At 43.7% G+C, this 27,465-nt stretch overlaps 1 protein-coding gene across 1 annotated transcript; it reads left to right on the top strand.

Annotated features, from left to right (window-relative positions):
* Nucleotides 1–353: 353 nt before the first annotated feature.
* LOC143006939 (junctophilin-1-like) lies at nucleotides 354–27,465 on the top strand. The gene is made up of 7 exons (XM_076158304.1): nucleotides 354–460; nucleotides 583–1,092; nucleotides 3,171–3,939; nucleotides 17,720–17,838; nucleotides 23,815–24,542; nucleotides 24,714–24,810; nucleotides 24,952–27,465. The coding sequence occupies exons 2-6, from the start codon at nucleotides 714–716 to the stop codon at nucleotides 24,792–24,794; spliced, it is 2,076 nt and encodes a 691-aa protein (XP_076014419.1). The 5' UTR covers nucleotides 354–460; nucleotides 583–713; the 3' UTR covers nucleotides 24,795–24,810; nucleotides 24,952–27,465.

Here is a 27,465-nt window from a genome sequence, read left to right as displayed (position 1 = left end):
TACACTGTTACAGTAATATAGGAGGAAATCCAATCAAACACATTTAATGCGTCAGGAATGGGAACACCTGTTGAAATATTATTGGATCTGAGTTTCCCGGAACTATATATTACTGGTACTTATGGATATCATGGCGTGATTCTAGGTGATGTGATTAAAAACAACCTGCTGAACGTATATAATAAGGTCATTTTGAAGTCAAGAGAGAGGGGAAAGAAGGACAGACACTTGTTGGAATAGCAGGTAAATGGAGTCTTAGTGGACAAACTGTAGATGTGTAAATAATGGGGGGAGGGAGGGAGAGGGAGCGAGAGAGAGAGTAGGAGGTCCCTCTGGCGTGACGTTGTGGTTGGCCCAGTGTCTTTCTCCGGCAGGGACTCGGCGCTCTCTCCTTCTGTGATCAGTGGGTGAGAGGGGGGAGACGAGCGACACACCACGGAGAATCCGACGTGCGCCTCCGGTAAACGACGCCCTCCATTCATACCTTCACACTTACCGTTACGCATGCCTTTTGTATGACATATCAGTGTGTGGGAGCAGCAGGCTGCCATCCTCACCCTCCCTGTTTTTCTGTCCCTCTAGTCATCCTCTCGTTGCCTCATCCTTCCTTCACACCATCGGTCCTGGATCCTCTGATCCCCCTCATCCTCGGTCCTGGAGACGCCTGAGTCTGCAGCAGCGCTCGATCGGCTTTATTTCCAGCCTTCATCTGAATGACGGGCGGAAGGTTTGACTTCGACGACGGCGGCACTTACTGCGGGGGTTGGGAGGATGGCAAAGCCCACGGACACGGCATCTGCACCGGACCCAAGGGCCAGGGCGAATACGCCGGGTCCTGGTCGCACGGCTTCGAGATAGTGGGTGTGTACACCTGGCCCAGCGGGAATACCTACCAGGGCTACTGGTCCCAGGGGAAGCGCCATGGGCTCGGCGTGGAGAATAAAGGCAAGTGGATGTACCGCGGGGAGTGGAGCCACGGGTTTAAGGGGCGATACGGGGTCCGGCAGAGCCACAACACACCTGCTAGATACGACGGCACCTGGAGCAACGGGCTGCAGGACGGGTACGGGATCGAAACCTACGGCGATGGTGGTGAGCGACCCCGTCACAATGTTTGGCTGCTAATCTGTGTGTGGCTTTAATGTGTTACATTGTGTGTGAGGTGTGATCAAAGTAACACACACGAGCGCACGAATCATCCCATATGACCAGGGTTGGGACTGAGATTGCGCACTAAACACAGCAAATTATACCTTCACCTAACTTGATATGAAAACGGATTTATACATACATCCACCCTGTCCATTTCCTGGAGAGTGTTTGAGATGATATTAGTGATATTTTCCTAAAGTACATCTCATGTGGCAACTCTACTGACCTCCTCCTATGACCGTGAGGGGAGTGACTCCTGTTGCAAACTCAGTGGCACCATATCTCTCTGGATGGAGTTTGGAAATCAGGGCAAATTCTTCTATTTGGAGCCAAATATAGCCGGACTATCACCTACTTTGATGGCATTTTCACATTTGCACGCACCTCTGGGTGTTTGTTTGAGACAGATGCCCTAATTGCAAACAGAATTAACACAATCCTCCACGTATTGGCAGCAGCTTGAAGAGATCTCCCAGAGGTGTTGAAACTTCAGAAGTGAAAAGGAACATCTATGTATCTGTATTATGATCTCACCTACAGTTTGTGTGCATTCTGTCATAGAAAGTCAGTGCTATTAGTGGTGAAAGTCATTGCAAGGCCTTCAATCCCAGAAATCAGCACCAAGTCTTAGAGATCCACCCAGGCAGGCAGCATCCTCATGTGCAGACACTGGATAGCCTGGTGAAGTGGTTGGAAACTGTGCTGCGGTCACGGGCAGATGCATACCAATTTCCACTTAACAGGTGGGGGGGCTAATATTGCAGTATAGGTGCTTGACATAGGATGGTTACAGGGGGTTGAGCTAGGAACTCAGCTGATCCTAGAGGATCTACAGAACATCTGGCTGTCTGACCCCCTCAACATCACCTAATCTGCAGGGTCACTGAATTGATCTCCAGCACAGAGCCAACCTGCTAATCTCATTGTTGATCCAAATGTCTGCCTCACATAACGTATGATTTCCCTTTGGAATCTCAGCTACAACATTCGAATCTTGCTTTCGTAAATGTTGCCCAGAATGGGAAGGGGACCGGTCCAGTTCACTGTACTATAGTGTAACGCTCTGAAGAAGAAACAGTAGGCTGGCTCATGCTCAGTGGTCTCAGCAGCACCAAATGGGATTAATGAAACTTTCCTCTCATTATGTGACTCATAGCAATTCTCTGTTATCAGACACAAGCTGATGGCGGTGAATGTGCCTACTGTCAGTGGGGGAGTTAGTGGCTGCCTGAAAATAGGCTCCTGAATGATTCACATTCATCCCAAGTGATCCTCAGTATCTGTACCTTAATCAAATCTGTGTGACTGAGTTAGTTAAGCTCACAGTGCTCAGTCTGAGGGGACAGGGAGATGGTGTTTCATTAGCTGACACACACTGACTCCCCAGTGAACACCCTCATACCGTGTGTTCCTATAGCTTAGTCGGCCGATTACACATTCTCAGGTCTGCTGTTCGGAGTATATTCCTCTGATTGGGAATTCTCTGCTTCTTCTTTACCATCAGATAATCCCAACAGCATCAAAAGAAGCGTTGGCACTGTTGTGGGACATTTTGGTTTCCTTAATGTGAAATCACTGACTGGTTGTAAAGGTCTTATTCTGCATTTTAGTAACACAATCAACAAACCTATGATCCAAAATAGGTCAAGCTTTCAGACGTTCTTGTCTTAACATAATCAGCTGTTTTCTTGACCAAACGCTCAACGTAAAGGACTCAATGTCATAAATGAGGAAGCCAGATTGTAATTGTTAGTCTGTAGAAATAGAAGGTTACAGACTAACAACTGATTTCTTCCTGTGCTGCCTTGTGTTTGCCACTGTGCCAGTTTGTTGTTGTACATCCCTTTGAATTGCTATTCCTTGAACTGATGGATAATAGAGAAGGTGTTTCTCAGAAAGTGAAGCTTGTCTCCTTAATTATGTCCAAACCTGATATGCTGGTGTACTGTAGACCTAAAGTAGATTGTTGGGTATAAATTGTATCAAATGTGACTGATCCATGTCTTCCTCTACCTCAGGTACATATCAGGGCCAGTGGATGGGTGGGATGCGTCATGGCTACGGTGTGCGTCAGAGCGTTCCATACGGCATGGCCACCGTTATCCGCTCTCCTCTTCGTACCTCTCTGGCCTCGCTGCGCTCCGAGCAAAGTAACGGCACGGTGCTCCAGGAGCTCTCTTCCCCCGCAGACACGGCAACCGGCACCCGCGGCGGGTTTGTCCTCAACTTCCACTCCGACAGCGAGGTTGTCACGGGTAAGAAGAAGGGCCTGTTCCGCCGCGGCTCGCTCTTCGGCAGCCTGAGGCAGTTGCGCAAGTCTGACTCGCGGACTTCGATCTCCAGCAAGCGCAGCTCAGCAAGGAGCGATGCCACCATGAGCCGCATCAGCTCCAGCGACGCCAACTCCACCATATCGATTGGTGACGGCGAGCTGCCAGATGAGGACCTACCGCTGGAGGACCACGTGGACGCCACCACGACCGAGAGCTACATGGGCGAGTGGAAGAATGACAAACGCAATGGATTTGGTGTTTCTGAGAGATCCAACGGGATGAAGTATGAGGGAGAATGGCTTAACAACAAGCGCCATGGTTACGGGTGCACTGTTTTCCCAGACGGCACCAAAGAAGAAGGGAAGTACAAAAATAATGTGCTGGTGCGTGGAATTAGGAAGCAGTTGATTCCTCTTAAGAACCCCAAAACCAAAGAGAAGGTGGATCGGGCTGTGGAGGGGGCACAGAGGGCTGCTGCCATCGCCAGGAGTAAAGTGGAAATAGCTGCTTCAAGGTAGTGTGTGAGTGAGTGTGTGTGCGTGTGTGTGTGTGTGTGTGAGTGTGTATGAGGGTGTGTAACATATAAACACAAGCGAGAATTTGTCTTCATTTATCATCTTGAGGTGTGTAAGTGGAGACCTATCAACATTTATCCATCAACAACATTCACCATTTCTGTGTGGCCGTCCTGGAAGAGGTTCTGCATCTATTCTCTACCCGTGTCTTTCATTCCCTGGGAGAGTTGCTCAGGCCTCTTGCGTGTGTGTGCACGCTTGGGTGTGTGTGTGTGTGGGAGGGGAGATTTGCGTGGTGGTGTGTTTACAGCGTTGAGCGGTATAGCCATACCTACGTCCGAGCCAAACGCGTCTCGTGTGCCCAATCATGATACCTGCTCTCCCTGCCAAGTGTTGCTCTGATGTGGCATCTGCTCTTTAACAGGTGATGAGATGTGCCCTTTTCATTTAAAGCCTCCCTCCTACTGGGACACAGTTCAGTGTGTGCAGCATCGCTTTGACATCCTCTGGTTTCATTGCAGCAGGGAATTATTAGACCGAGGGCTGAGAGGTTGTGTACAAGCTGTGAAAAGGTCGCTATGCGCTGGTGTTTTTGGGGCCTCCTCCGTTACCAGAAGCACAAAATACGGAAACAAATGCGGAAGAATGAACCGTGGCTCTGTAATTGGCTTTATCCAGGTAAAAAAAATATTGACACGAGAGTTTCAACAAGAGGTTTGATGTGTGAGATTTCTGGCTGGCGTTCAGAGCTCGTAAACGGTGAACCTTCAGACATCTCACACACGGGCTAAACGGTGAATCGATTCATCTAAAAACAACTTCCAGGAGATAAGACAGAACTTTTGAGATTAGCTTCTTTAAGAGCTCTACCCAGTTCAGTCAGTTTGCAGGCTCTTTGAATACAGTAGAAGGCCTTACCTTAATACCTCAACATACTCTTATGATACAGCTGTCCATAAACATTCATTCAGCTGGTTTCAAGGATGCAAGGCAAATATTTCAAAAGAGCGATTTGAGTTATTTAACATTTGTGCATAACGTTTGTTCCACACAGTGAAAGTACCGGCTGTGATTAAGTGATAGGCGGTGAGATAAGCCTATTAGCAAAACAAGTGGATAATCAGGCTTGGTGTCCAAGTCCGCGTTAGAGCAGCAGTGTGATGTATAGCAGGAGGAAACGTGCGACCTGATGCATGGCGCTAAGGCAGCAACAGCAAAAGCATTCAAGCTGATGCAAAGTGTTTATGGCAGCAAACAAGGTTCCCCGAGTAGCAAAGTAAGTGATACAATTTACCGCTCTGCGCTCGCCTCTCAATCACACGCTTCAGGAAAATGAATGAAAATCTAGACTATGAGACAAACAAATTGGTAAGAAAAACAAGACACAACGTTCCAGAACGATCAAACTCTGTTAAAGAGCGAAAGGTTTGTGCTGGATTTGTGTGTGTACGCAGGTTATGTAATCAGAGAGAGGGGGAGTGAGTGAGGGAGTGTGTGAGTAAGGGAGGTGGGGTGCAGATAAATGTTGATGGAGTAAGATGGGATAATGCAACAAACGGAGCGCGAGGTCTCCACGGAGTTTTGAGTGATTGAAATGTGCAGAACAGAGAGGATAGCAGGAAGAAAAGAGAACTAAAGAGGAAACATCCACCCCTCCCTCCCTCCCTCATATGAGAGGATCCATCCCGTCGGCCTCATGGGTGGAGTGGATGACCTCGTGCCAGTGATAAGCCATCAATAGAGGTGTAGTAGAGTGGGGTTTTCTCTGGTTTCACCCTGTGTGTGTGTCTTTGACCCTCAGTCACACTTACACAAACAAAGATACTGTAGATAAGAGAGTGATGTTTGCTGATCTTTGTGCCAATGTCAGGTAGTGCTGCCATAAGGCCATCCTGTTACATCCTGCATTTGAGGTATTCAGTATATTCAATAACCGAAGGATTATTAGTGCTTTGTTTTAATTTGATAGCACTATGATCTGATTTTTTAGGTTTTAGGTTTAGTATTTGTATTTGTATTTGTATTTGAAACCTGAACTATCTACTTGAAATCAATCAAGGGCATTTTTCTTTTGATTCTAATTGCAATCAGCAAGGTAGAAATAACACAAAACAGGAAATTATAGTTTTTGTTTTCCATTATTTTCACATTTCAATTGGGAAACGTCGTCATTTGAGACGTCCTAAGTACTTTGTAGCAGTGTGCAGTGATATGGTGACACTCTGGGACCAACTCCAGGTCTGCAGTCCAGGGGCAACAACGCGATGATTCCAAATCCTAAAATGATTGTTTCCACAGTTACACACTGTCAGGGTCAGTGGGTTCATACGTTGCAAGTGTCTTCATGCTTTATAGTGAATTCCACATTGACAGAGTTGATACCAAAACCTGAACCTGAATTTATATTAACAGTTGTGTCGAGTTTCTGAGAATATCTTGTGGGTGGTACTGGTTGGTATGAGAGGAACACACACACACGCGCACACACACACACACACACACACACACACACACACACACACACACACACTTTAACATGTGGTCAATCTGATGCCCCCTTTCCCCTTTTATCTAACACACAGGAATACCCTGTACTCATCCATATTCAAGTGCGCACACACACTCTTAGAACGCATAGAGGGATACTGCGTGCGGTGTGTGTGCTGCTCCGGTAGTGTGTCATCAGTGAGTACTGACTAAATAAGGCAAGGCAGCAGTTGGCTTATCAGCACCAGCCAGGAATATATACTCGTCCTACCACTGATATAGCAGCCCACCATCTCACTCACACTATCATCTCTCCCTAAGTGCGTGTGTGCGCTTCTATGTCTTTGTCTGTGTGTGTGTGTGTGTGTGTGTGTGTGTGTGTGTGTGTGTGTCCATATATGACAGAAAAGATTTCAAAGAGAATGTAGATGTGTGTTAGAGATGAGATAGGAATGCTGTCTTCTGGCAAAAGGAGGAAGTGTGAGTAATTTGTTTGTGTGTGTGTGTGTGTCCAGGAGTGTGTGTTTGTGACCACTCGCCACCTGCCCCTTTTTGGAGAGAGTTATAGGTGAGCCTTTGCTTCAACAACTTGAACGACATAATCTCAACCTTGAGTGCGTGTAGAATTCTGTCTTGACTGATGTTTATTCCTGCTGGTCTGTGAATGTGATCTTTTACACCACGATGCACTTTTTGCTGATGCAGTTGCGTTTATGGCTTAATGATGTGACAAAAGTTACTTTAGGAGTGACGCACGAACTGTACAGTAAGTGCAAATCCGCTGGGAATCACGAGTCAGACTAAAGTAAGTGGCATCGTGTCATTATCCCCACCCGTCTGCCTCGCCCTTATTTATATTTGTGATGATGTAAGATAACGCAAAGTTTATTTGCTGACAGAATCAAATGCAAACCCACACACACACACTCACACACACACACACAAAATAGCCTCTTCCTTTCAGCCATGGGTGCCTGATAATATCCATATCAGTAGCATGAATAAATGGAGTCATTGCCGGCCAGCACATATGAAACAACTATAAATAATACAGCTGATGCAATGGGACATGCCTCATAAGCGGTTTACCAGTTGATACGTTTTTTTAAATGACCCACGGCACAATCAAATGACAGCGTGTAATTTAATCTTGGTCGGTGCTGTGCCACATTCTCTGTGTATAAAGTCATAGTTACCAGCTTTCTTGTTGTTGAAAGATGTCAATCGACGAAACCATGGCAGCTATTTAAATTAGTGATATACGAGAGGGCCGAGATGTTGATGCTGCGCTGGGTCACAATCCGTGGGACAGTTTATTGAGCTGTAATGGTTTAAAGCTTGAATATACACATTTTTACAAACAATAAAAGTACATGAAGCGTACGAGTACACGTAATGTAGTACCAGAGCGAATACCATTCAAGAGGGGGGAGATGATGCAGACGACTAAAAGCTGAATCATCATTGAGAAGCTGCTGTGTCGGAATAAGATTCTACATCAGTAACAGAGTTATGATGTCAGGATTGCTGCTTCTGTTACTGCTGCTATGGAAACACTAAATTTGTTGCAAGCTATACTGTAGGGCCGTATTACAGGGGTTCTTAAACTGCTGTGCGGGTACCAGTTAGGGGTACTTGACGTATCCCTGGTAGTCAGATCGGATGCCTGGCATGGAATTACAATAAATGCAATCATAGAAATTGTGTGATTGTGGTAAACTATTCACAAATAAAATGATTTCACTTTTTGTTGTTAAATATAGCGCAACTCACCCTGTGTGAGTGCACATTATGTACAACTGCAGTTATATGTGGGTGTCCTACTGGGCTCATACTGCAGTATTCTCACTCTCTGTACACCAAACAAGCTTTCTTAGTTGGCCTAGTTGGTTAGGTGGAATATGGTTCAAAGATGGTTTGAGAGAGAAGCGTTGCCAAAGTCCATCAGATTCACCAGAGCGGATACAGGATATAAAGATAGATAGATTTCTCTCTGCTTAATAGATAAGCTTAGGCAGAGATAGATGGATAGATAGATGATAGATTGACCAAAGGGATAGAAGCTGAGTCACTGACATGCCGCTACCCTGTATGAAAGTGGTGTCATTATCTTGATGCCTGGGGCGCCCCCCCCACCCTGGGTGTAAGAATGGCCTGTGGGAAATGGCTCAGAGTAAAATGTAAGTGGATCGCTGGGCTGTGTCAGCGTTAGTGGAGATAGGGATTGTCTTTCACCAACATGCCATTACATCGTGTAGCCAGAGCTCGTAATCTCCCAGAGAATGGCACATATGTCTGCAGCTTCTCAAGAAACACTGGGATGAGTCAGCCAGGCGGGCAGAGGCAGGGAGTCGTGTGGAGTCTAGAGTTGTTACAAAGAGGTTAACTGATGTAGCGGCTCACCTCCACTCATTAAGAATTAAACAGCACTTAAAGTATATGCACATGGTCTCACACACACACACAGACATACGCCAATATTCTCTCCACTGTCTTACCTCCACTTGGCTTAATGGGATTTTTGTTTGGCGTATTAATGTGTCAGAGTCAGTGGTGTGTTAGATGTATATCAGACATATAGCAAAGCATAGTGTTTTGATTCTGTAAGCTAAACCTCCAACGATTTGTGTGTGTTTGTGTTTGTGTGTGCCTGTCTGTGCATGTCTTAGAATTCCCAGTGAAACATGTACGATTCCCAAAGGTCCCTGTGCAGTGGTACTATATTCTATAAATCAGTGCACCTGTTAAAGTGCCTCTGCAGGGTTTACATTACTAAACATCTTTGAACAGTATGTTTCATCTAGTCCACTAAAGAGGTGAATCAAGATAAAAGTCATTAATATTGTTATGGGGAAAAATAAAAGAAAGATATTTCTTTTGCAGCATTGTACAAAACCTGACTCGACTGGCTGCAACAGTGCCTTGGCTTGGTTGTAATAAAACTGTCAAAATAGGGTTCACAGCAGGTAGGCTGAGGCTTTGACAGCGTCTATTAATAGATATGGAATGGAGGTGCACAGCTAAATTAGAAATCTACTGAGGAGCAAGACTGTGTAAGACCTAATGTTTTCATTTTATTTTATTTTATTTTATATTATTTTATTTTATTTTATTTTATTTTATTTTATTTTATTTTATTTTATTTTATTTTATTTTATTTTATTTATTGTGTGTTATGTTATTTTGTATTTATTTATGATCTGTATTTATTTATGATCTGTAGTATAGTCAAATTAAACCATTATAGCTGCAAAACCATGAATTTACCGTGTGTGTTTAGCCTCAGTGCACCTCTGCTAAATCTGCTCAGCGACTGGGATTGGCTGACTATCCTCGTTTCACTCCAGATGTTTTCGCCGACTGGATTTTGGAATTATCACTTCTCTCACTCAGGCGGCCTGTATTTGAAATCCTATTCAGGAAGTGTGCAGCTGCTCTGTCAAACACACTCCTGATTAATGTGTGTGTAGACAAATGCATTTTCATTAGGATTTAGCTGTAAACATGATAATACCCAATTCTGAGTAGACAAATATCTGTTACCTTAATTTGGATTATACCGTTGTATTACAGTCAAATCACGTGCTGTGTGTATACGTCTTAAGATAAATAACTTACTATTATTACTATTTTTTACAAAGAGATAAGAGTAGAAATGTTCTTCATAAAATATAGTTTCTGTGAAGATTGTTCTCCAAGAACAGATGTGACCCAATGTCTCTTTTGGCTTAGCAGTGAAGAGGAAATTGATGGTTCCGTGACCATCCACTGTGTGTGTGTGTGTGTGTGTGTGTGTGTGTGTGTGTGTGTGTGTGTGTGTGTGTGTAACAAGACAGTGGGGTGAATGGTGTCAGAAGTTTGGAGGAGAGAGAGCGCAGACCATAATTAAAACTATTCCTTAAACTCAAGTCGTTGCCAGGCAATGTGACCTTTATGCACACAGGTTCTGCTTTGGATGTTAAGCCATGAAAAGGTTGTTTGTAGGTTGAGTGTTTGTGTGTGTGTTCATGTGTGTGTGTGTGTGTTTTCTGTACAGTATCTAGATGTGTCTCTTTTTCTATGTTCTGCAGCATTCACCACATTTGTAAAATCCTCATTTGATCAGCTTATCTTAAGTGTGTGCTATTGTTTTTTGTCTTATGTGTGTGTGTGTGTTTGTGTGTGCGTGTGTCAGTGTGTACTTGCAGTTGTACAAATGCAACATTATACCAACGCTGTAGGATGAAGTGTGGGTTTGTTCATTTGCAAATTTATTAATACAGGCTTCATGCCCAGTTGGACAGCTTGCTCAAGTGTCTGTGGTGGTTGCCATGGTTACACTCTCGCCGTCGTCATCGTCGTGTCAGCCGTTTGTTGATTTTCTGTATAAAAAAGCGAAGCGAAGCGGAGCTTTTAACATGGTGTTTATTCAGCCTTCAGGGTTTGTTAACATGTTTGTAGAGGATTTACTCTTCAGTTCATGAGCACAAGATTATTACACTCAACTATGAGGTCACAGCAATGGTTGCATATCCAGGTCAAAGGTCATGTTGTCTTTTCTACAAATTGATTCTTTCATCCTCAGCAGGCCCCATTATGGTGCATGAACATTGGAACTTCACACACAGTGTTTGCATGTGATTTTGCATGTGCGTGACCTCATTTTCTCATCAAATCATATGTTTGTGTGTGTTTGTTAACTCAAGGTTACATCTCTTAGATTGTGACCTCCGTGTGAAGCATCAGTTGTTGTGTCTTCTGTGATCCCCTCAGAAACACACTTTGCCAGTCTGAGCTTCTTACATTCACACCATTGACACTATTGATGTTCTCAGTCTTCATCGATTTAATTTTACTTTATAATCTATTTTGTGTCCATATGATTCCATTCACAATAGATTTAGGAGTTTAGGGGAGTCACACATAGGGGCCAAGTGACCAAGTTGCTGTATCTCAACCCTAATCTCTTTCAGCATGGTCATGGGCAGTGCTCCAAGTGTGACTCCACCCCTGAGTGTAGCTCCACTGCAGATTCTGAAAGTGTTTTTGCCCACATAAAGTTGAATTTGTGGATTTCTGAATACACTTTCCAATACATTCCACTAAATGCAGCATAACCTTTGATCCCTTATGGAAAGGATGACAATTATAACGCTGACCAAAGGGTTTGTTTGGGTTTGGGTTTGCAGGTTGAAATTTTTCGTGCACCCCGTCTTACATGTCACACACACAAACACATGCATTACAGAGGGGGTGCAGGGCAGCCATTTTTCAGCGCCCGTGGAGCAGTTGGGGGTTCGGTGCCTTGCTCACGTGCACCACGGCAGTGCTCTGGAGGCAGACTGGCAACTCACCAGCTACCACGCCGCTTACTTGGTCCACACGGGGGACTCGAACCAGCGATCCTCCGGTTCCCAGCTGTCCGGCCCAGGGACTGAGCTACTGCCGCCCCGCCGGGCCGCGTGCCAGAGGTTCCCCAGCCCTGATCTAAACCAAAACTGAAACAAACACCACAGCTATCATACTGAGCCAGGATCTCCAACTCCAGTATCGTCAAAATTGGGCTTAAACACAGAACCTTTTAGTGACATCATTAACACTGCAGCCATGTTTCTTCAGCAGTTTGCCCTTCACTGTCCCTCCTACCCCCACCCCTCTTGTCATTCGCTTGGTCAGCTGTGGCCATGTTTCAATAGCAGTGTTGACACAAAGAGTACAGAGCTGAGGTCTGAATCCCTGCTATTGCCCTTCACCAAAACCAGAGGGATCATCTCAGCAAGGGATTTTGTGTCACTCTCTCAACACCACCAAAAAGACTCACATCAGCACTCCCAGTGCTGATGGGACAGTGTATCAAGACTGTCACCATGTACCATATACACAGACTGTGTACAATCAAAGCATGCATAGAACATATTTAGAGCAAATGGTACACAAGCACTTCTAACACAAACACACTAATTATCCAGAGACAAACACACACCTTTAACCATGTGGCAGGGCGCCAGGTGAGCTCCCACTGGGAGGATCAGTGTGTAGCCTCTGAATAGAAGAGGTTCACCAGGAGATTAAGTGCATTTGTAATCCACAGTCGAAAAATCTCTACAGATGTTTCATGTTTAATCACACCCGATTCTGCTCATTGCTTTTCCCAGAAATAAATGTTCGTTAGTTAATTATCAATCTGTGCCCACTTGTCTCCACTCCACTCACTTGAAATATATGATAAATTATAATTATAAAACACTTAATTGCATTGACAGATTACTCATAAAATCATACTTCTTATTCAGTTAACATCAATCACAACACACACACACGTAACATAATGATATAACCTGGAATGCAGAAGAAAATTATGGGAAAATATTGATTACCTCTCCATATACTGCTATATATGTCCAGTGTTGAGAGTAATGCTGTAATGATTTTCTGTTACTGATGATGCCTGATTCCTTTTTCTTGAATAGTGGTGATTGGTCTTCAACAGTGCAAATATCTAACACACACTTGCAGCCAACATAGTTGGGATGTCTGACCATAAGAAGAAGCACTCCAAATCAGAAAAACTGCACTGTGGCACAATTCCCAACAGTTTTGTAATGTTCAGTACCTTCCTTTGCTCATTATAAGCTGTTCTCAGCCAGTTCATTTCTCTTTACGCAGGGGTTTTGTCACATCATGAGCTGTAGATCACTTTGCAGGTCTGACAGGCTCATTCAGTGCTACACCCTGTTATGTTGTGTATTTTCTTGCACCATGTTCAATTTATTCAACTGCCTGCACTTATCATGATTATTGCACTTTTGTGTGGTTGCTCATCTGCAGCACCCTGTGTATTTGTATATATATATATATATATATATATATATATATATATATATATATATATATATGTATATATGTATATATATATATTGTGATATTACTGTGCCACTTTCAGCTTCACGGTTAACAAATCTGGTATATTTGATATTTTGATGGATACCCTGATAGATGGATACAGATTCTTCATCAGGAATATATCTTGTTTGCCAGGCAGGCCATAAGACAGCAGAATATTCAAAACCTGAGCTCCGAAAATGACACTACAATTTTATTTTGATCATAATTGGTTATATATTCTCAAAAAGACAAAGCCAAGGTCCCCAAGATCGGAAAGCTCACATCTTCATCTTCTCCTTATGCATCACCATAGACCCCTCATGGGATAAAGTTAGCTTATCTTATTATAACAACCGCTGCTGTCTCCCATTTAAAGGCTCATTTGCTGCAGACATCATACCCATCATTGCACCCAGTAGTAATGTGACCCAGGAATAATTCCTGAATAATTTGGGAGTTGGTTTTAACTAACCACTAATGGTGTTAGTCATGCTTGAGTAATCCTGAATTAGCACCAGGCGGGAATTCAATAGCAGCCCTGCACGGATATAAGAGATATGTGCAGGGTAAGTGCTAATGTGTGCAGACAGTCTGTGATGTTTTGTGTGGCTACTTTGGACCAGAGGTCTGTTTGGGTGAGATACAGAATATTAAATTCTGTAAGGATGTGTATATATACACATCCTTACAGAATTTTTATATTTTTATATTTTTATATTTTTATATTTTTATATTTATATTTATATTTACAGAAAAGTTATATATATATAACTTTTTATGAGCAGAAATGTGCACTCAGGGCAGAGGCAAAGCATCAACAAGCAAACTGGGAGTCTCATTATAGTACACCCATAATTTTCTTTTGCATTATAACAGAAACTTGAGGACTCTTGGAGCAGAGTGGCTGATGGTTTTTGGAGGTCATGGGTGATGAAACAGGATGATGGAGTTAAAAGGAAGGCTGGCGATTTTCAAGGTCAAGACTCAGGGCCAGTCATCTATCTATCCTATTATATAGCGCACCAGTCAGCATTCCAGTTACCATGCTTGGCCTGGGGGGCAAGTGGGTGGGGGGTGAGGGTAGCGAGGGGGGTCGAGGGGGGGCAATATGACGAAGAGAAGAAAGATGTGGAAAAGAGAAAGACGGGGGGGGGGGGGGGGGGGGGGGTGGCAAGACATGAGGGGGTACATGCAGAACTGTGTCAGCATATGTGAGAGAGATTCCTCAAATAGGCCATATAGCCTGGGGAGTGATGGACTTCAGCCTCAGTCGTTGGGAATGCACACACACTTGCACGCCACGCAATCACATGCACACTTCCACGCACACAAAGAGGCACAAAAATACTCCTACAGGCACACATACATAACACACACTGAGCATTCTGTGGGCAACCAATGTTTGACTAACTTTAAAGGAGGATGCACTGTGCCGCATGCGGGCGGAGGGGTTTGAAATTTAACCCTACAGTAAAATTAGAGAGGCTGAGATGCATACTTCAGCAGTTCTAAATACCCAGGATCCTTTAGGTGGGGTGCTCTCTCTCTCTCTCTCTCTCTCTCTCTCTCTCTCTCTCTCTCTCTCTCTCTCTCTCTCTCTCTCTCTCTCTCTCTCTCTCTCTCTCTCTCTGTCTATCTCTATCTCAAACACACGCACACGCACACAAACACACACACACACACACGCACATTCCACTGCACTGCCAAACTGACTCAACACTTTTCAACCAATTCCTTTGTCATTGTAACAAAACTGCACATTTTATCCAAAAAGTTCAAAAGAATCAATATCTTTTCAGTCTGCAGATAAATGCTTTAATGTTCTGTGTGTGTGTGTTGTGTGTGTGTGTGTGTTTTGGTCGTTTAGCATTGGTGCCAGGTGTGCGTTATGAGTGTGTATAGTGAATGCTTTTGTGCAAATATCTTGATTTGCTTGAACCTCTCCCCAGCAGACGTGAACAGGTGTTACTTTATATTCAGAGGCAGATCTTTGTGATCGTCTGGAAACTAGGGAGGTTTTGAAACAGTCTAAAAGGTTAAAAGTTACAGAACTTTTTACAAAGGTCATTCAGAAGCGTGCAGATTGATATTAGGTCACATTTTTGCCTTTAATCTATGACCAACAAAGTGGTGGGCAATGCACGCCAACAGCTGGTAGGGTAATGCTGAGTGGCGCCTCTTATATTTAACATTTATACCGTGGAAGGTGTTGGTTTTGATCACTATTTGTCTCATAATAGTCCAAAGGATGATATTTACTATGTCATGTCACAACTTCATGTCTGACTAGGAGGTCTAAATTTGCTCCGACTGATGCTCTTGCACCAACAGGAAAGTCAACCCGCTCTTCTTGTCCTCCCCACGTGCCCGCAGTTTCTCGCTTTCCGCTCCACTCTTTCCTCACTCTCCTCTTGTCCCGCTGCTCAATCACACCTCTCCTCCCATCATTCCCTGCCTGTCACTGCCCGCCCCCAGACATCCTGTCTGGGAACAGTCTGTATCACTTCCTCTGCCCGTGACTTTATGTTATGTTAAGATCTGTAGGATATGTCACGGGCATTCTTTATACATTTGGTGACGCATGACCCCTTTTCACTTGGCGGCACATTTCACACGTTTCGGATTTGGAAGCGTGCATGTCCTTGTGGCAGCATGTGTGCGCCTAAGTCGGTACATGGCATTTACTGTGTGTGCTCATATGGTTGGGTATACTGTACATATCTGACATAAGGGATGGATGACTGATGTACCCGGAATGCTTTAAATACCATGACCGACCTTTTTATCATATATTAAATGTAGCACTTTAAAATAGTTAAATCTGAATTTCTTGCAGCTGTTCCATGGCTACTTTCCAGCCGTTGTGCTGTCTGCGAACACAGCCTGAGTGTGTCCTTTGTCTCCCCGCGATACAAGGACTTATTTCTGGACAGGAAGTCTCCACCCCAGTAGCATATGGCTCCTCATGCATTTTAATATCCCACGTCTCCAGCCCAGACATTGGCAGTACAGGATGGCCCAGAGTCCAAGGGCAGAGGAGCCATCAGAAATAGATATCTGACTGTCAGGGTCACTCTGACAGAACGAGAAAAGAGGGGAGGCGCGGGTGCAGGGAATGAGGGGATGTCAGTAGCGTCAATAGAAAGACAGTAGAGGGATCGACAGAAACTGGAGCATTGATTGAAAGAGAGATGGGATGGTAAATGGATGGGGGAGAGGAAGATGGATGTATGAGGTAAACTAGGGCACCAGGCACAGCTGTCAATACAGACAGAGATACTCTGTCTTGGTCTCTAACATTCCACGCTGCCTTGTCATTGTTGTATCGTTTCTGTTGAGGATTTTGTTTCTGTGGCTCCACCTCCACTATGATCTGTTACAGTTCGACCTCTGGCTGAGATTAATCCACTGGCTTTGACAGCACGTAAATGGTGCATTTCATGTTGTTGCATAATAAGGTTTTTAATGGACTACAGTAGTAGTCTCGGTGAAAATACTCAATACGCGCCCTCCTGTACTGGGGGCTTTCAGCGTGTGTGTGTGTGTGTGTGTGTGTGTGTGTGTGTGTCTGCTCAATCACGTGTACATGTACACTATTTTTGGTTGGGGTTTTTCAAAGGATTTGTTAAGCAGGTCAGAACCCCCGCCTCTGTCTGCCTCACTATGATATGTTCCCATAATACCTCTCGGGTGCAAATGCTAAGCTTACATTGATCCCAAAATGTATTTCTCTTCTGCCTTTTGGTTTTATATTATCACAGTGGCACATGAGTGTGTGTGTGTGTGTGTGTGTGTGTGTGTGTGTGTGTGTGTGTGTGTGTGTGTGTGTATTAGAGGCCTCTGCCATGACTCTGATTCAACTGATGATGATTTTGTCCATAAATAAATGAACAAAACCTTTTCCAAAAAAAATGATAAAAGTACCATTGTATTGAGCAAAACTTAAAAGTATCAAGGGAGAACTATGATAACCTTCTTTTTTTTTTCATGTGATGATATCAGCTGTACTTCTGCCTATATGACTCCTTGAATTTTGACAAATTTGTTTTGGTTGTCAGGGAACCTAAAAGTCCTCGTAATGTATCATATTGTATCATGTGGTGTGTTTGTGTACTGCATGCTTCTGTGTTTTTGTGCCGTATTCCCGTTTAGTTAAGCGGCAGTGCGGCGCTCCAGACTGGATTAAGGTTTCACATGGGTGTGACTGTGTGGGTGGACTCCATTTGGAAAATCAGGATTTGGATTTGAGATGGAAGCACAAGGGGGGGGGGGGTGTGTTTTCACCCTGAGGGCCAGACTGGGGGGGGGGGGGGTTCATTTCACTTAGATGTGTAATCCATGCACATATGTGTGTTTGTGCTCCTTCTTGTGAAGCACCTAAACCATCCTTCCTCAACTCTAATGTTGTTTGCAATTGTGTTTCTCCAGAACAGCCCATGCCAGGACAAAAAGCGAGGCCGCAGAGCAGGCGGCCATCTCTGCCGTGCACGACTCTGAAATTGCCCGGGCGGTCGCGAGGGAGCTTTCCCCCAACTTCTACCAACCAGGTAAAATGTAACCCTTAACACTTTCACACACACTTTCTATACATGAACTGTATGTATACTGTAATGTGACCACCACAATAAAACGCCCTAGTCCCCTCCATACTCACATATCATACCAAACCCAAAGTGCAGGTGCATGAACTGAGAAGGTGAGACGGGTCAATGAAATACAATACTTTGACATATTCACTGGATGGATTTGCATAAATATTTGATCTGTAATGCCTGCGAGCATGGCTTTAGACGCGGTTATTACACTGTCTAAACAACATGACAATGAAGTAAAGTAAAGGAGAGAACCTTAAGCACTTTAAAATGCACTCAGGCTGCACAAATTGGTTGCTTGACAATGCTTAACAACATTTCTAAGGAAAGGTAACAGTAAGAGTTCACAGGATTGATGGTTCTTACACAGTTTTAGCGTTGTTTCCGCAGGCAGTGACTGAGTCTGGGTGATGAACTTGCTCTTTGTGCAGGTGAGCGCAGGGTTTGGTGTTCCATGAGTGTAATTGAAGACTGGAGGCATTGAGGGTGTTTTCTAAGGCCACAATGAAGGACTGTGCTTGTGCTTCGACACAGTGGAGCCAGTTTGGGGCGAGTGCTGTATCCTGGGTATAGAAGCCTCGTCTTTGCTTTCAAAGGCCTATTGTAACAGTTCTGGGATATGTGTTAAAGTTTGCAGGCACGAGATCTGCCAAAGAATTGTGTAAAAAGTACATGTTTGTTTTTGTTCTTTTGATACTGTTCTTTTGAACAAGTATATGCTTAAATGTAGTAATGAAAGGCGATGGTCAAGTAAGGCTACTGAGAAATCATTCTTCTAATGCTCAGCACCTCTCATCTTTCTGCCGCGTGGAGGTTTACAGGCTGACTGGCATACTATACACTGGCTCGCAGCGGGTGGTGTCAACTCAACTCAACTCTATTTAGTTCGTTTACAAGGTGAGCTGAGTTTTACAAGGTAATGCCTGGAATGTAATGCTGCATAAATAGTGAGGGCGACAGATCCTTTAAAATCCCTGCGCCTGTGTTTCAGGGCGAGGTGAGAAACGGAACTATACGGCACATAGGCAGCGATTGTGGTGACACTTGCATATAATGAATGACACGGAGAGAAAACATCAAGTTAATGAAGTTTAGTCAAGTTTCAGGTTGAACAACATACCAAGACATATTCAGACTTAAACTCCAATTCCGTCAGTTTTGAAGAAATAAGTGGCAAAAGCATTTTTTCAGAAGCGCAGTTATTTTTACTTTTGCTGGCAAGCCTTGTATGTTCCACTGTGCATAATATATTTAGAACCATGAGCTAGCCGACCTTGGGCCCTTGCCAAGAGACGCCACAAAATAGTGGGTGACAAATACATTGACAATGGGACCCATTCAAGCATGTCCCTTTACTGAGCCACAGAAATGAGCAGCTCGGTCCAGCGTCATCCCGCGGGTTGTTTGTGTTGTGGAAAACGGCGATCATGCAGGCTGGGTGAACTCCAGGTTCACAAGTCTGTGAGGAGCGTGTCCTTGCCTTATAAGTCAGATCATGAATGAGAGACAGGCCACTGTTATGATGATGTGCAGCGCAGAGTGACAGCTGAGCCTTTAGACCAGGGGTGCCCACACTTTTTCAGCTTGGGAGCTACTTTTAAAATGACCCAGTCAAAATGATCTACCTACATAAGGTGGGGGGTGGTGATGCTGTCCTTGATTTTCGACCGGTCGATCGCGATCGTCGTATTGGGCACCCCTGCTTTAGACATTCAGTTACGTAAGCAGACTCACTCAAAACTAGACATTTGTTACTATCCAAATCACATTTTCCATACATTCATAAGAGCATTCTCCAGATATTACAGTCAGAAAAAAGCTTGTGGAATCAATAGTGCCCTTCATTAGGTTTGTTGGTGTTTTGCGGTTTGTTCTTTGGCAAGTTGTGCTGTTTGAGTGTAAATCTTGTCCCCTATTTTGCATCTCTCAGGCAAAATGACTGCAAACACTGTAAACCGAAAGAAAAAAATGATCTCTGGAAATTAACTGTGCCTTATTCTTTCCCTTAAATTCTTGGAGCCTTTTCAAGACCGCTTGTTTGTTGCAGAACATCTTATCCTTCCCGATGGTGCAATCACTGAAAGCCTTACAACTGAGGCACCCACCATCCAATGGAATTGATGAGACCTTTCCAGACTAATCTGCTGTGCTTCCTCAAAGTCTACCTCCAGAGTGGAAATATCATATCACTTATCCCCATACCTCATCTCCTAATAAGTCCTCTACGGTAACCACCAGCGGTCTAAACCCCTTGTTGTTTGTAATTGACATTTCAGACTCATAGCAGATTATCGCCCAGATTGAGAGTGTGTACTTCAAAAGGGAAGAGAGGGTCACAGGGAACAGGACCCTGACCTTTATGATTGGTTCGCACACAGCACCCTGGAGGGGAGCTGTGAGGGTTAGCAAGGCGTGGCCAAGGGTCTGACGTTAACCGGGGCTATATTTAGAGCCAATGTGTGCTCGCTGGAGTCTAATGGAGACATAGCTGAAATCCCTGCACACTGAGAAGTGGCATAGCCCCTCTCGAGGGCTGACACAGAGCAGCTGTCTTTTCCTTGAGCCAGTCGCTGAGAGGTGGGGGCAGCCAGGCTACCACTCCACCCGGCTTGACCCAGTCAAGGTACACTTGGACCAGGTGGATCCATAAATGCCTGGACCTGTCACTGCAGTAAACCAGACGTGAACAGGTGCCGCTTTATATCCGTTTCAGCAGGTGTCGGCAGGTTGCGTAACACAAGACAAGACAGCTTTTAGAATTATGCAGCAACGTCTTGTGGCTGTCAAGGATACAGTTTATGAATAATAATCAAGGTGGAATAAGTGAGATAAAGATTGTATATAGAATTGTAATGCAAAGCAGATTCTCTTATGATAGAACTCCAAACCACTGAAGTCTCCTAGCAGATGAAGTCTCCACTAATCACGTGTCGGTGCATGTGAACATGAGCTCTTCCCAGCTCTTCTTTTCATGTGCCCACTCGTAAACAAAGCAGTGGAAGACGATGATCCGACCTAACCAGTTTGGGCACAGACCATTAGCCATTGTAATTGCGTGTGTGTGTGTGTTTGTGTGTGTGTGTGTGTGTGGGGGGGGGGGGGGGGGGGGGGGGGTAACGATATACTGTATGTGTGTGTGTGTGTGTGAGTGTAACAGTAGTGGATGTAATCTGGCCAAACAATGACAGCTCCCCCTGTCCATCTGCCAGTGTGAGTAGGAGGAGAGAAAATCTAAAAAGCTTGAAATTGAGTCATGAATCTTAAATATAACTCTGTAGAAAGGGAGAGAACAAACTGAGACCAGAACCCACAGAGCAGACTAATAAATGTATCTGTATACATTCACATTTTAATACGGACATAATGTTTGTATTTAAACAGACATATAAGCAAATGCAGCAGAAAAGAAGGGCAAAACCGTGCATGACGTGCAGACTTACCAACTGTAAGACGTGTCATTATATTTGACATATAAATAAATATGCAAGCAGGGTTTCTATTATTCTGAAGCTTGCCTGAGGAGCCGCACATTTCCACCTCCTCTGATAGCTCAATACATCTGACAGTGATGTAAATAAAAAGCAACAGACCTGCCATGCTACACATTGCAGCCTTAGGGGTCAGTCTTTGATTTCTCAGAGCTGTATGTAAAAGGTGATTTGCATGGTGTACGTGTTTTCTACCAGCCATACATGCTGCATGACCTTTCTGCTAACCTATAGCTTTTGTCTGTTATGACCGCAGCGCTCAACACAATCTGATGCAACACGGCACTCTTCCTTCATCTTCTTACCGTGCGTGCACATCCACCCATGCACATGCATACCCAGGGTTTCACTGAGGCCCCTCTCATTACTGTTGTATATCTCAAATTAAGGTCACAGGGGGTTAGGCTAGGTCTTAAACACCCTATCTGTCATGCTTTATGTGAGTATGATAGTGTGTGTGGGGGGGTGTTGGTGTGAGTGTGTGTGTGTGTGTGTGTGTGTGTGTGTGTGGGTGGTGCGTGTGTTTTGCAAGGAGTGCAGTGGAGCGGAAAACATGCAGTAGATTAACATAAAGAGAGTCGGCAATGGCAGCTTAAGTGAAAGCTTGTGTTCCAATAACACCGTAGAGACGCAGAGAGATAACAGAGGGGAAATGTATTATGACTTTAAAACGGCTAAATCCCATAAATAATTATGTGACAGCTGGAATTCATATGTTTTTATGCTCTTATTTTGGTTGAGTGATGTCCAGTAGTTTTTCTTGGTAATGACTTATACCGTGGCCTATTTTAATGACCCTCTCTGGAAGGCTGTAGTCTCGCTGAGGTTGATCAATGTTCAGATGAAAGAAATACCAGGGACATTTGGGTAATTGAGTCCTAGCACATGTTCCAGCTGACACGGCGGGATTCCTCAGAACACCACGTGTGATAAATGTACAAATAAATGTCGCTCATCACAACAGGGCTCTCACACTCTAATCTACAAGAAATGAAATGATATGGTATTGACCAAAGCAAAATGACAGAAAATAAGGATGAGAAACCATTCGGCACAGACTCGCCTACGAAGCCCGGACTCTTATCGAGTTATGGTGTGAAATTAAGCTCACCGGATACTTTAAGCCCCTCAGATGTCCCCCATCTCTTTGTGGCGGCTCTTATTGGATGTGGCAGTTATGAAACAAATTGGGAATGCCATGCAGCCGAGAAATAGTTTTCAGCTTACGAGTACTAAGTTCCAAAACATTCCTTGATTAGATGCAGATGCATTTGACTTTCACCTAATTGCAAGAGTCGATGAGTGTTTAATTGAAATCAATATTGAATCTTGTTCATGTAACTGCAGTGTGTATAGACTGAAACGCATAATGAGTTATGTCTTAATCACTGGATCCTATTTAATTTACATGCAGGATTACATCACCATTTCCATCACAATAACTTAAAACAATACTTAATACGGCATCATCATGTTCTGTGTCCATCTATGGGCAAATTCCTCCCAGAACCCTTTTCATCTATGTATCCAAAACCTCCAAAATTGGCTGGAAGTGGTGCGGAGGATCTTTCTTTCTTTCTATGGTCATACATTCTAATGTTCTTTTAACCAAACAAAGCAGCATTGTCTCTGTCTTAGTCACTGTGACAGTCTAATTTCGTTGAAGTGAAAAAACACACAAACAAAGGAACACTCAGCCTGATGTCTCTTATAAATATTAATATATTCAGAACAAAGGGACGGATAAAGTGCCATTTTTCTCACATGTAAAATTGGATTTACAATGAAATCCAGGCAGGCTTTATTGTCCATACTTGTTTGGATGTCCTTTTATGAAAACACACAATTCAGGTAATAGTAGAGAGCGTGTTCGTCATTCATATTTCAACAAGAACACAATGACACTCAGGGAACAACCAGAATCTAAAATACAACTTTCATCATAAAGAAATAGATATTGGGCTAAATATTGAGACGATCCGGCAGCGGGCCGGCTCAACTCTGACATGATGAGGTCATCAGTGGCGAATATTCAATACCACAATCCATTCATTTCATTACGCCATCTGTGTACCTGAGTCCCTCATCTCTTGATGGAGGTACCAGCCTGAGCAGCGACATTGTATCAAAGCCCGAAATGGAAAAAAAGAGGAATCATTGCTCCTTAAGGTCAAGTCCCTTTAGCTATAGAACAATGATGCTGAGATTGAATGTGACAGGGGCCTTTTGAGGGAAACAGTATACGAACCTATCATTCTGATAAAAGAATGAGATGTGCCCGTGGGAGAGGATCTCTTTGATAATAAGTGTATTTCTCTCTCTGCTTCTCTCTCGTAGTCTTCAGTCTGCACAAAAATCACTGCAGTATATGATGTTGTATCATGAATATGTGTATGAGTGACTTCTATTATATCATTGTATGTCCCCTTTCTCACCTCTGTAGGGCCTGATTACATCAAACAGCAGTCCAAGGAACCTGTGGAGATTAAAGAGGTCCCAGTGGAGAAGAAGCAAGTCACACCGAAGGATTCCCCCCACTTTTACCGCAAAGGCACCACTCCTCCCCACTCTGCTGCGGCCAGTCCTGCAGTCACACCTCCCCCCTCACCCCAGGCCAGCAAGAAGAAGAGTCAGCCTGCCAACAGCACCAGCCGCAAAACCAGCAAAGAGGAAAAACCTTCCCGCAAGATAAGCAAAGAAGAGAAGCCAAGTCATAAGATCAGCAAGGATGAGCGATCTAGAAGGCAGAGTAAAGAAGAGAAGATTGTTGTTGATGTTCCCAGAGCTCCGCCAGCGCACGAAGAACCACCAGCCAAACCTCCTAAAGTCCAACAGTCCACCACAGTAGCCGTTGCTCCTCAACAGGCTCTTCCAGTTCCGGTCAATGGCGAGCTCCACTCCGAATACCACAGTTACTACGTCAAGACCCCTACGAGAGTTCGTCCACCCCCAGAGCCCGAGGAGGATCCAGAGGAGGAGCCCGATGCGCTGGCCCTGGCACACATGCCACCACAAGCCCTCAAGGCGATCGCCATGACACCTAAGCCAGCCTCCGTACGGGAGAGCAAAGGCGACCAGAAACTACTCAGGAAGCAGGATTCCCTAAAGCCAAAGAGCCTCGCTGACACAAAGAAAGCCAGTATGGAGCTTGCAGATAGCACAGAAGATACGGTAAGATATATATAAAAACTAATGAAGGCTAAGTATGAGTTAAAGAAAGGCTCTAACTGATGACTTCCTCCCTTCTTCCTCCCCTAAGCAGCACAGATAATTTGATGTTGTAGAGTTATTATGTGATTATCATGTGGTATCTGATCGTTATCATAATGTTATTTTTTGCAGGGTCCTAACTCAGTCCTTGTTGCTATGGTAATGCTGTTGAATATTGGCCTTGCAATTATATTTGTCCACTTTCTGACATGATGATGCTGTTTCTCAGGTAAGTTCATTTATTTTCTTTGTCAAGCTTGACTCTGAAACACACATTACTGCAGCTTCATCTTTATTCATCCATGTGTTGCCACAATCTGCTTCTGAAATGTGACCACATTAATCTATACAAACCATTTTTATCTTCCAGTGAAACCATAGCAACTGGTGCAGTTGCATCGCTGGCCTTTGAAAAATTAAAATGGCGCCAGTGAGACACGAGGGCAGCCGTGAGTGTTTAGGAATCGGCGTGACGCTGAAGAGAATCGGGAGAATGGCATCACTACCACCAGCCGTGGGCCGTCTTTAGGCCAGCCAGATGATTTAGCTTCCTTCAGCTCCTTTGAGCGCTGAGGAGAAATGTCGTGTCAAGTGAGAAAAACTAAAAAAGTTTAAAAATGCAATTAAAATCTACACTGTCAGAATAAAAGAAGTAATTGAAACCCACACGTGTGCTGATCCCAGCACTGGTGTCTGTAGCTCACCCCCACTCCCACTGCCTTGGCAGTGCTAGTGGTGGGCTGACGGACTTTGCTGGAAGAGTGTGGAGATGCACTTTTAGATGATGGGAGCAAACAGCTGCCTTTCTATTTTTCCATCTGACGTTTTGATGGGGAGATCTGAGCCCAGTGGCCAGAGGACAGTCTCAGCGGGAGCATGCTTGGATGTTGGGAGCCTTTTCTGGGGTTCACACCACTCTTGCTACAGGAAACTGGGCACGATCGTTGCCAGCAGTCAGTGCTAGCACGATCACTAGCCAGTCTTACTCAGTTAACCCAAACACCACCACCACAGCATTCTCAAGCACCCCCCCACCCCCACCCCATTGTAACCAAGGATACACTGCTTTGAAACACTCCCCGTGCATGGTACAGTTTCAACATTTTGTCTCTGTTTTTGTTTTATTGTAGATTTCTTTGTTCGTTGTTCTCTGAATGTTGGTTACATGCAGTCATAAACTTGTGGTTGAAAAGGAAATATCATTTCTACTTCTCTGAATATTTTGCCCCAATGATTTCATTGAATCTGTTTGTTTCTAAAAAAAAAAACTAAAAACAAAGGGGGGGTTGTAATTTGAGAATTACACTCATTTTATTGAAAGTGCAATATAGTGTTTTTTCGTAAAGGAAAGTATATTTTGTAGTAGTATATTTTGCCAAAAATTGTAAAAAAAAAAAGTCTATGTTCCATTTATGTATCAGACTGGCAGAATCTGGACAGACTGCATTGGAGGATGTCAACGGACAGGAGGCATTATGATTAGGAAGAACGTTTGCATTTTGAAAGCCAGCTAGCTCTGTGAGAGTAAAGTTACAAATGTCTTATGTTATTTATTAAATCACAAAGAAAATATTTCATTGTATCGCAACACATGCCTAGATGATGTTGCTTGAATTCTTTCATTCTTTTCTCTGCTTCCAATGTTTCAGTGTAATACTCAGCTTTGATCAGCAGCGGCGCTGTTCCATCAGCTCCTTCTGTAGGCCCAACATAGCTTGCGTGCTTGTGAGACTGGAGCAGGACAGTCTCGGACGGAGGAACTTGGGTTTGGATTTATTCAAGTTGAGTCCATGGCGAATGTGGCTTGCGGGGGGTTGGAGAAGATGCCTTTAAAAAGTCTTTAACAGTACTACTGTTTACCTCAGAAAAAGATGAGGAAGAGGGAAGTGAAAGACACCCTGAAAGAGATGCCATCCTTGTCTTAATTTTGTTGTGTGGGGGACACTCTGACTGTTGTCAACATTTAAATCATGCTTTGAACTTGCCTCATTGTAGCTGTTTGTAGTCTTTGTTGCGGGTACAGCATGAGTTTCTTTTATTTGAAAAGTGGTTATTTATATGATTGACATTTACTGTCAGCATTACAAACATTATTTATTCATTGTACAACAGATAGTGTATGTGTTTGTGAGGTCATCATGAAAAGGGCTTTAATATGGCTTAGGTTTTCTTTGTTGCAGTTCAGTTTTGAAGTTTATCTTGACTAATATCTCTACAAACAAGCAGCACATGATATTTGGATGCTGCTTCAGCCAGGTAGATGTTTGCTGACTCCACATAATTACTGGATAATTCAAAGCAGTGACCTTAACAGAGCTATTTTTTAAAACACTATATTACAAATGTGATTTGATTGAACTACATTAAACATAGTTCTTCGCCCTTTTATTGCCACACCCTCTTTTCTTTTCTGTCTTTACATGATCATGTACGAGACATGAGTTTTGGAGGGATGTTTATGGGGTATTTTTTGGAAATGCAACATTGCATGTTGGAAACATTTATAAATAGATTATTATTATATACTATTTGTAAGGATTTTTACAGAGCACAATCCAGAATCTGGTATGAGTTGGTATTTTTCTATCAATTTGCACACCTGTATTTTGACATTGATTATAACTTGTTTGTAATTGGTAACGTAATGCACACATGATAATGTTTGACAGTGAAAAAAATATTTTATTTCTAGTTGGTTGTAACGTATGTACCATTTGGGGACGTGAAAGGCAGATGTACTTGTTTGAGTATTTTAGAAATTAAAGAGGAACTGCAGGAGACTTTTGATATCTCAAGGTTCATGTTATCCCACTGATTTGTGCAAAGTCTTTGGAGATGAAGTTATGTGGATAACAATAAAGATGTTATGCCTTGATAAACGAGA

This window comes from Genypterus blacodes, unplaced genomic scaffold, assembly GCF_046128005.1.
Source record: "Genypterus blacodes isolate CSIRO-AG114 ecotype Tasmania unplaced genomic scaffold, CSIRO-AGI_Gbla_v1 ptg000076l_1, whole genome shotgun sequence".
NCBI lineage: Eukaryota > Metazoa > Chordata > Actinopteri > Ophidiiformes > Ophidiidae > Genypterus > Genypterus blacodes.
The sequence above is the reverse complement of the archived record's forward strand: the minus strand, read 5'-3'. Positions and strand labels throughout refer to the sequence as shown.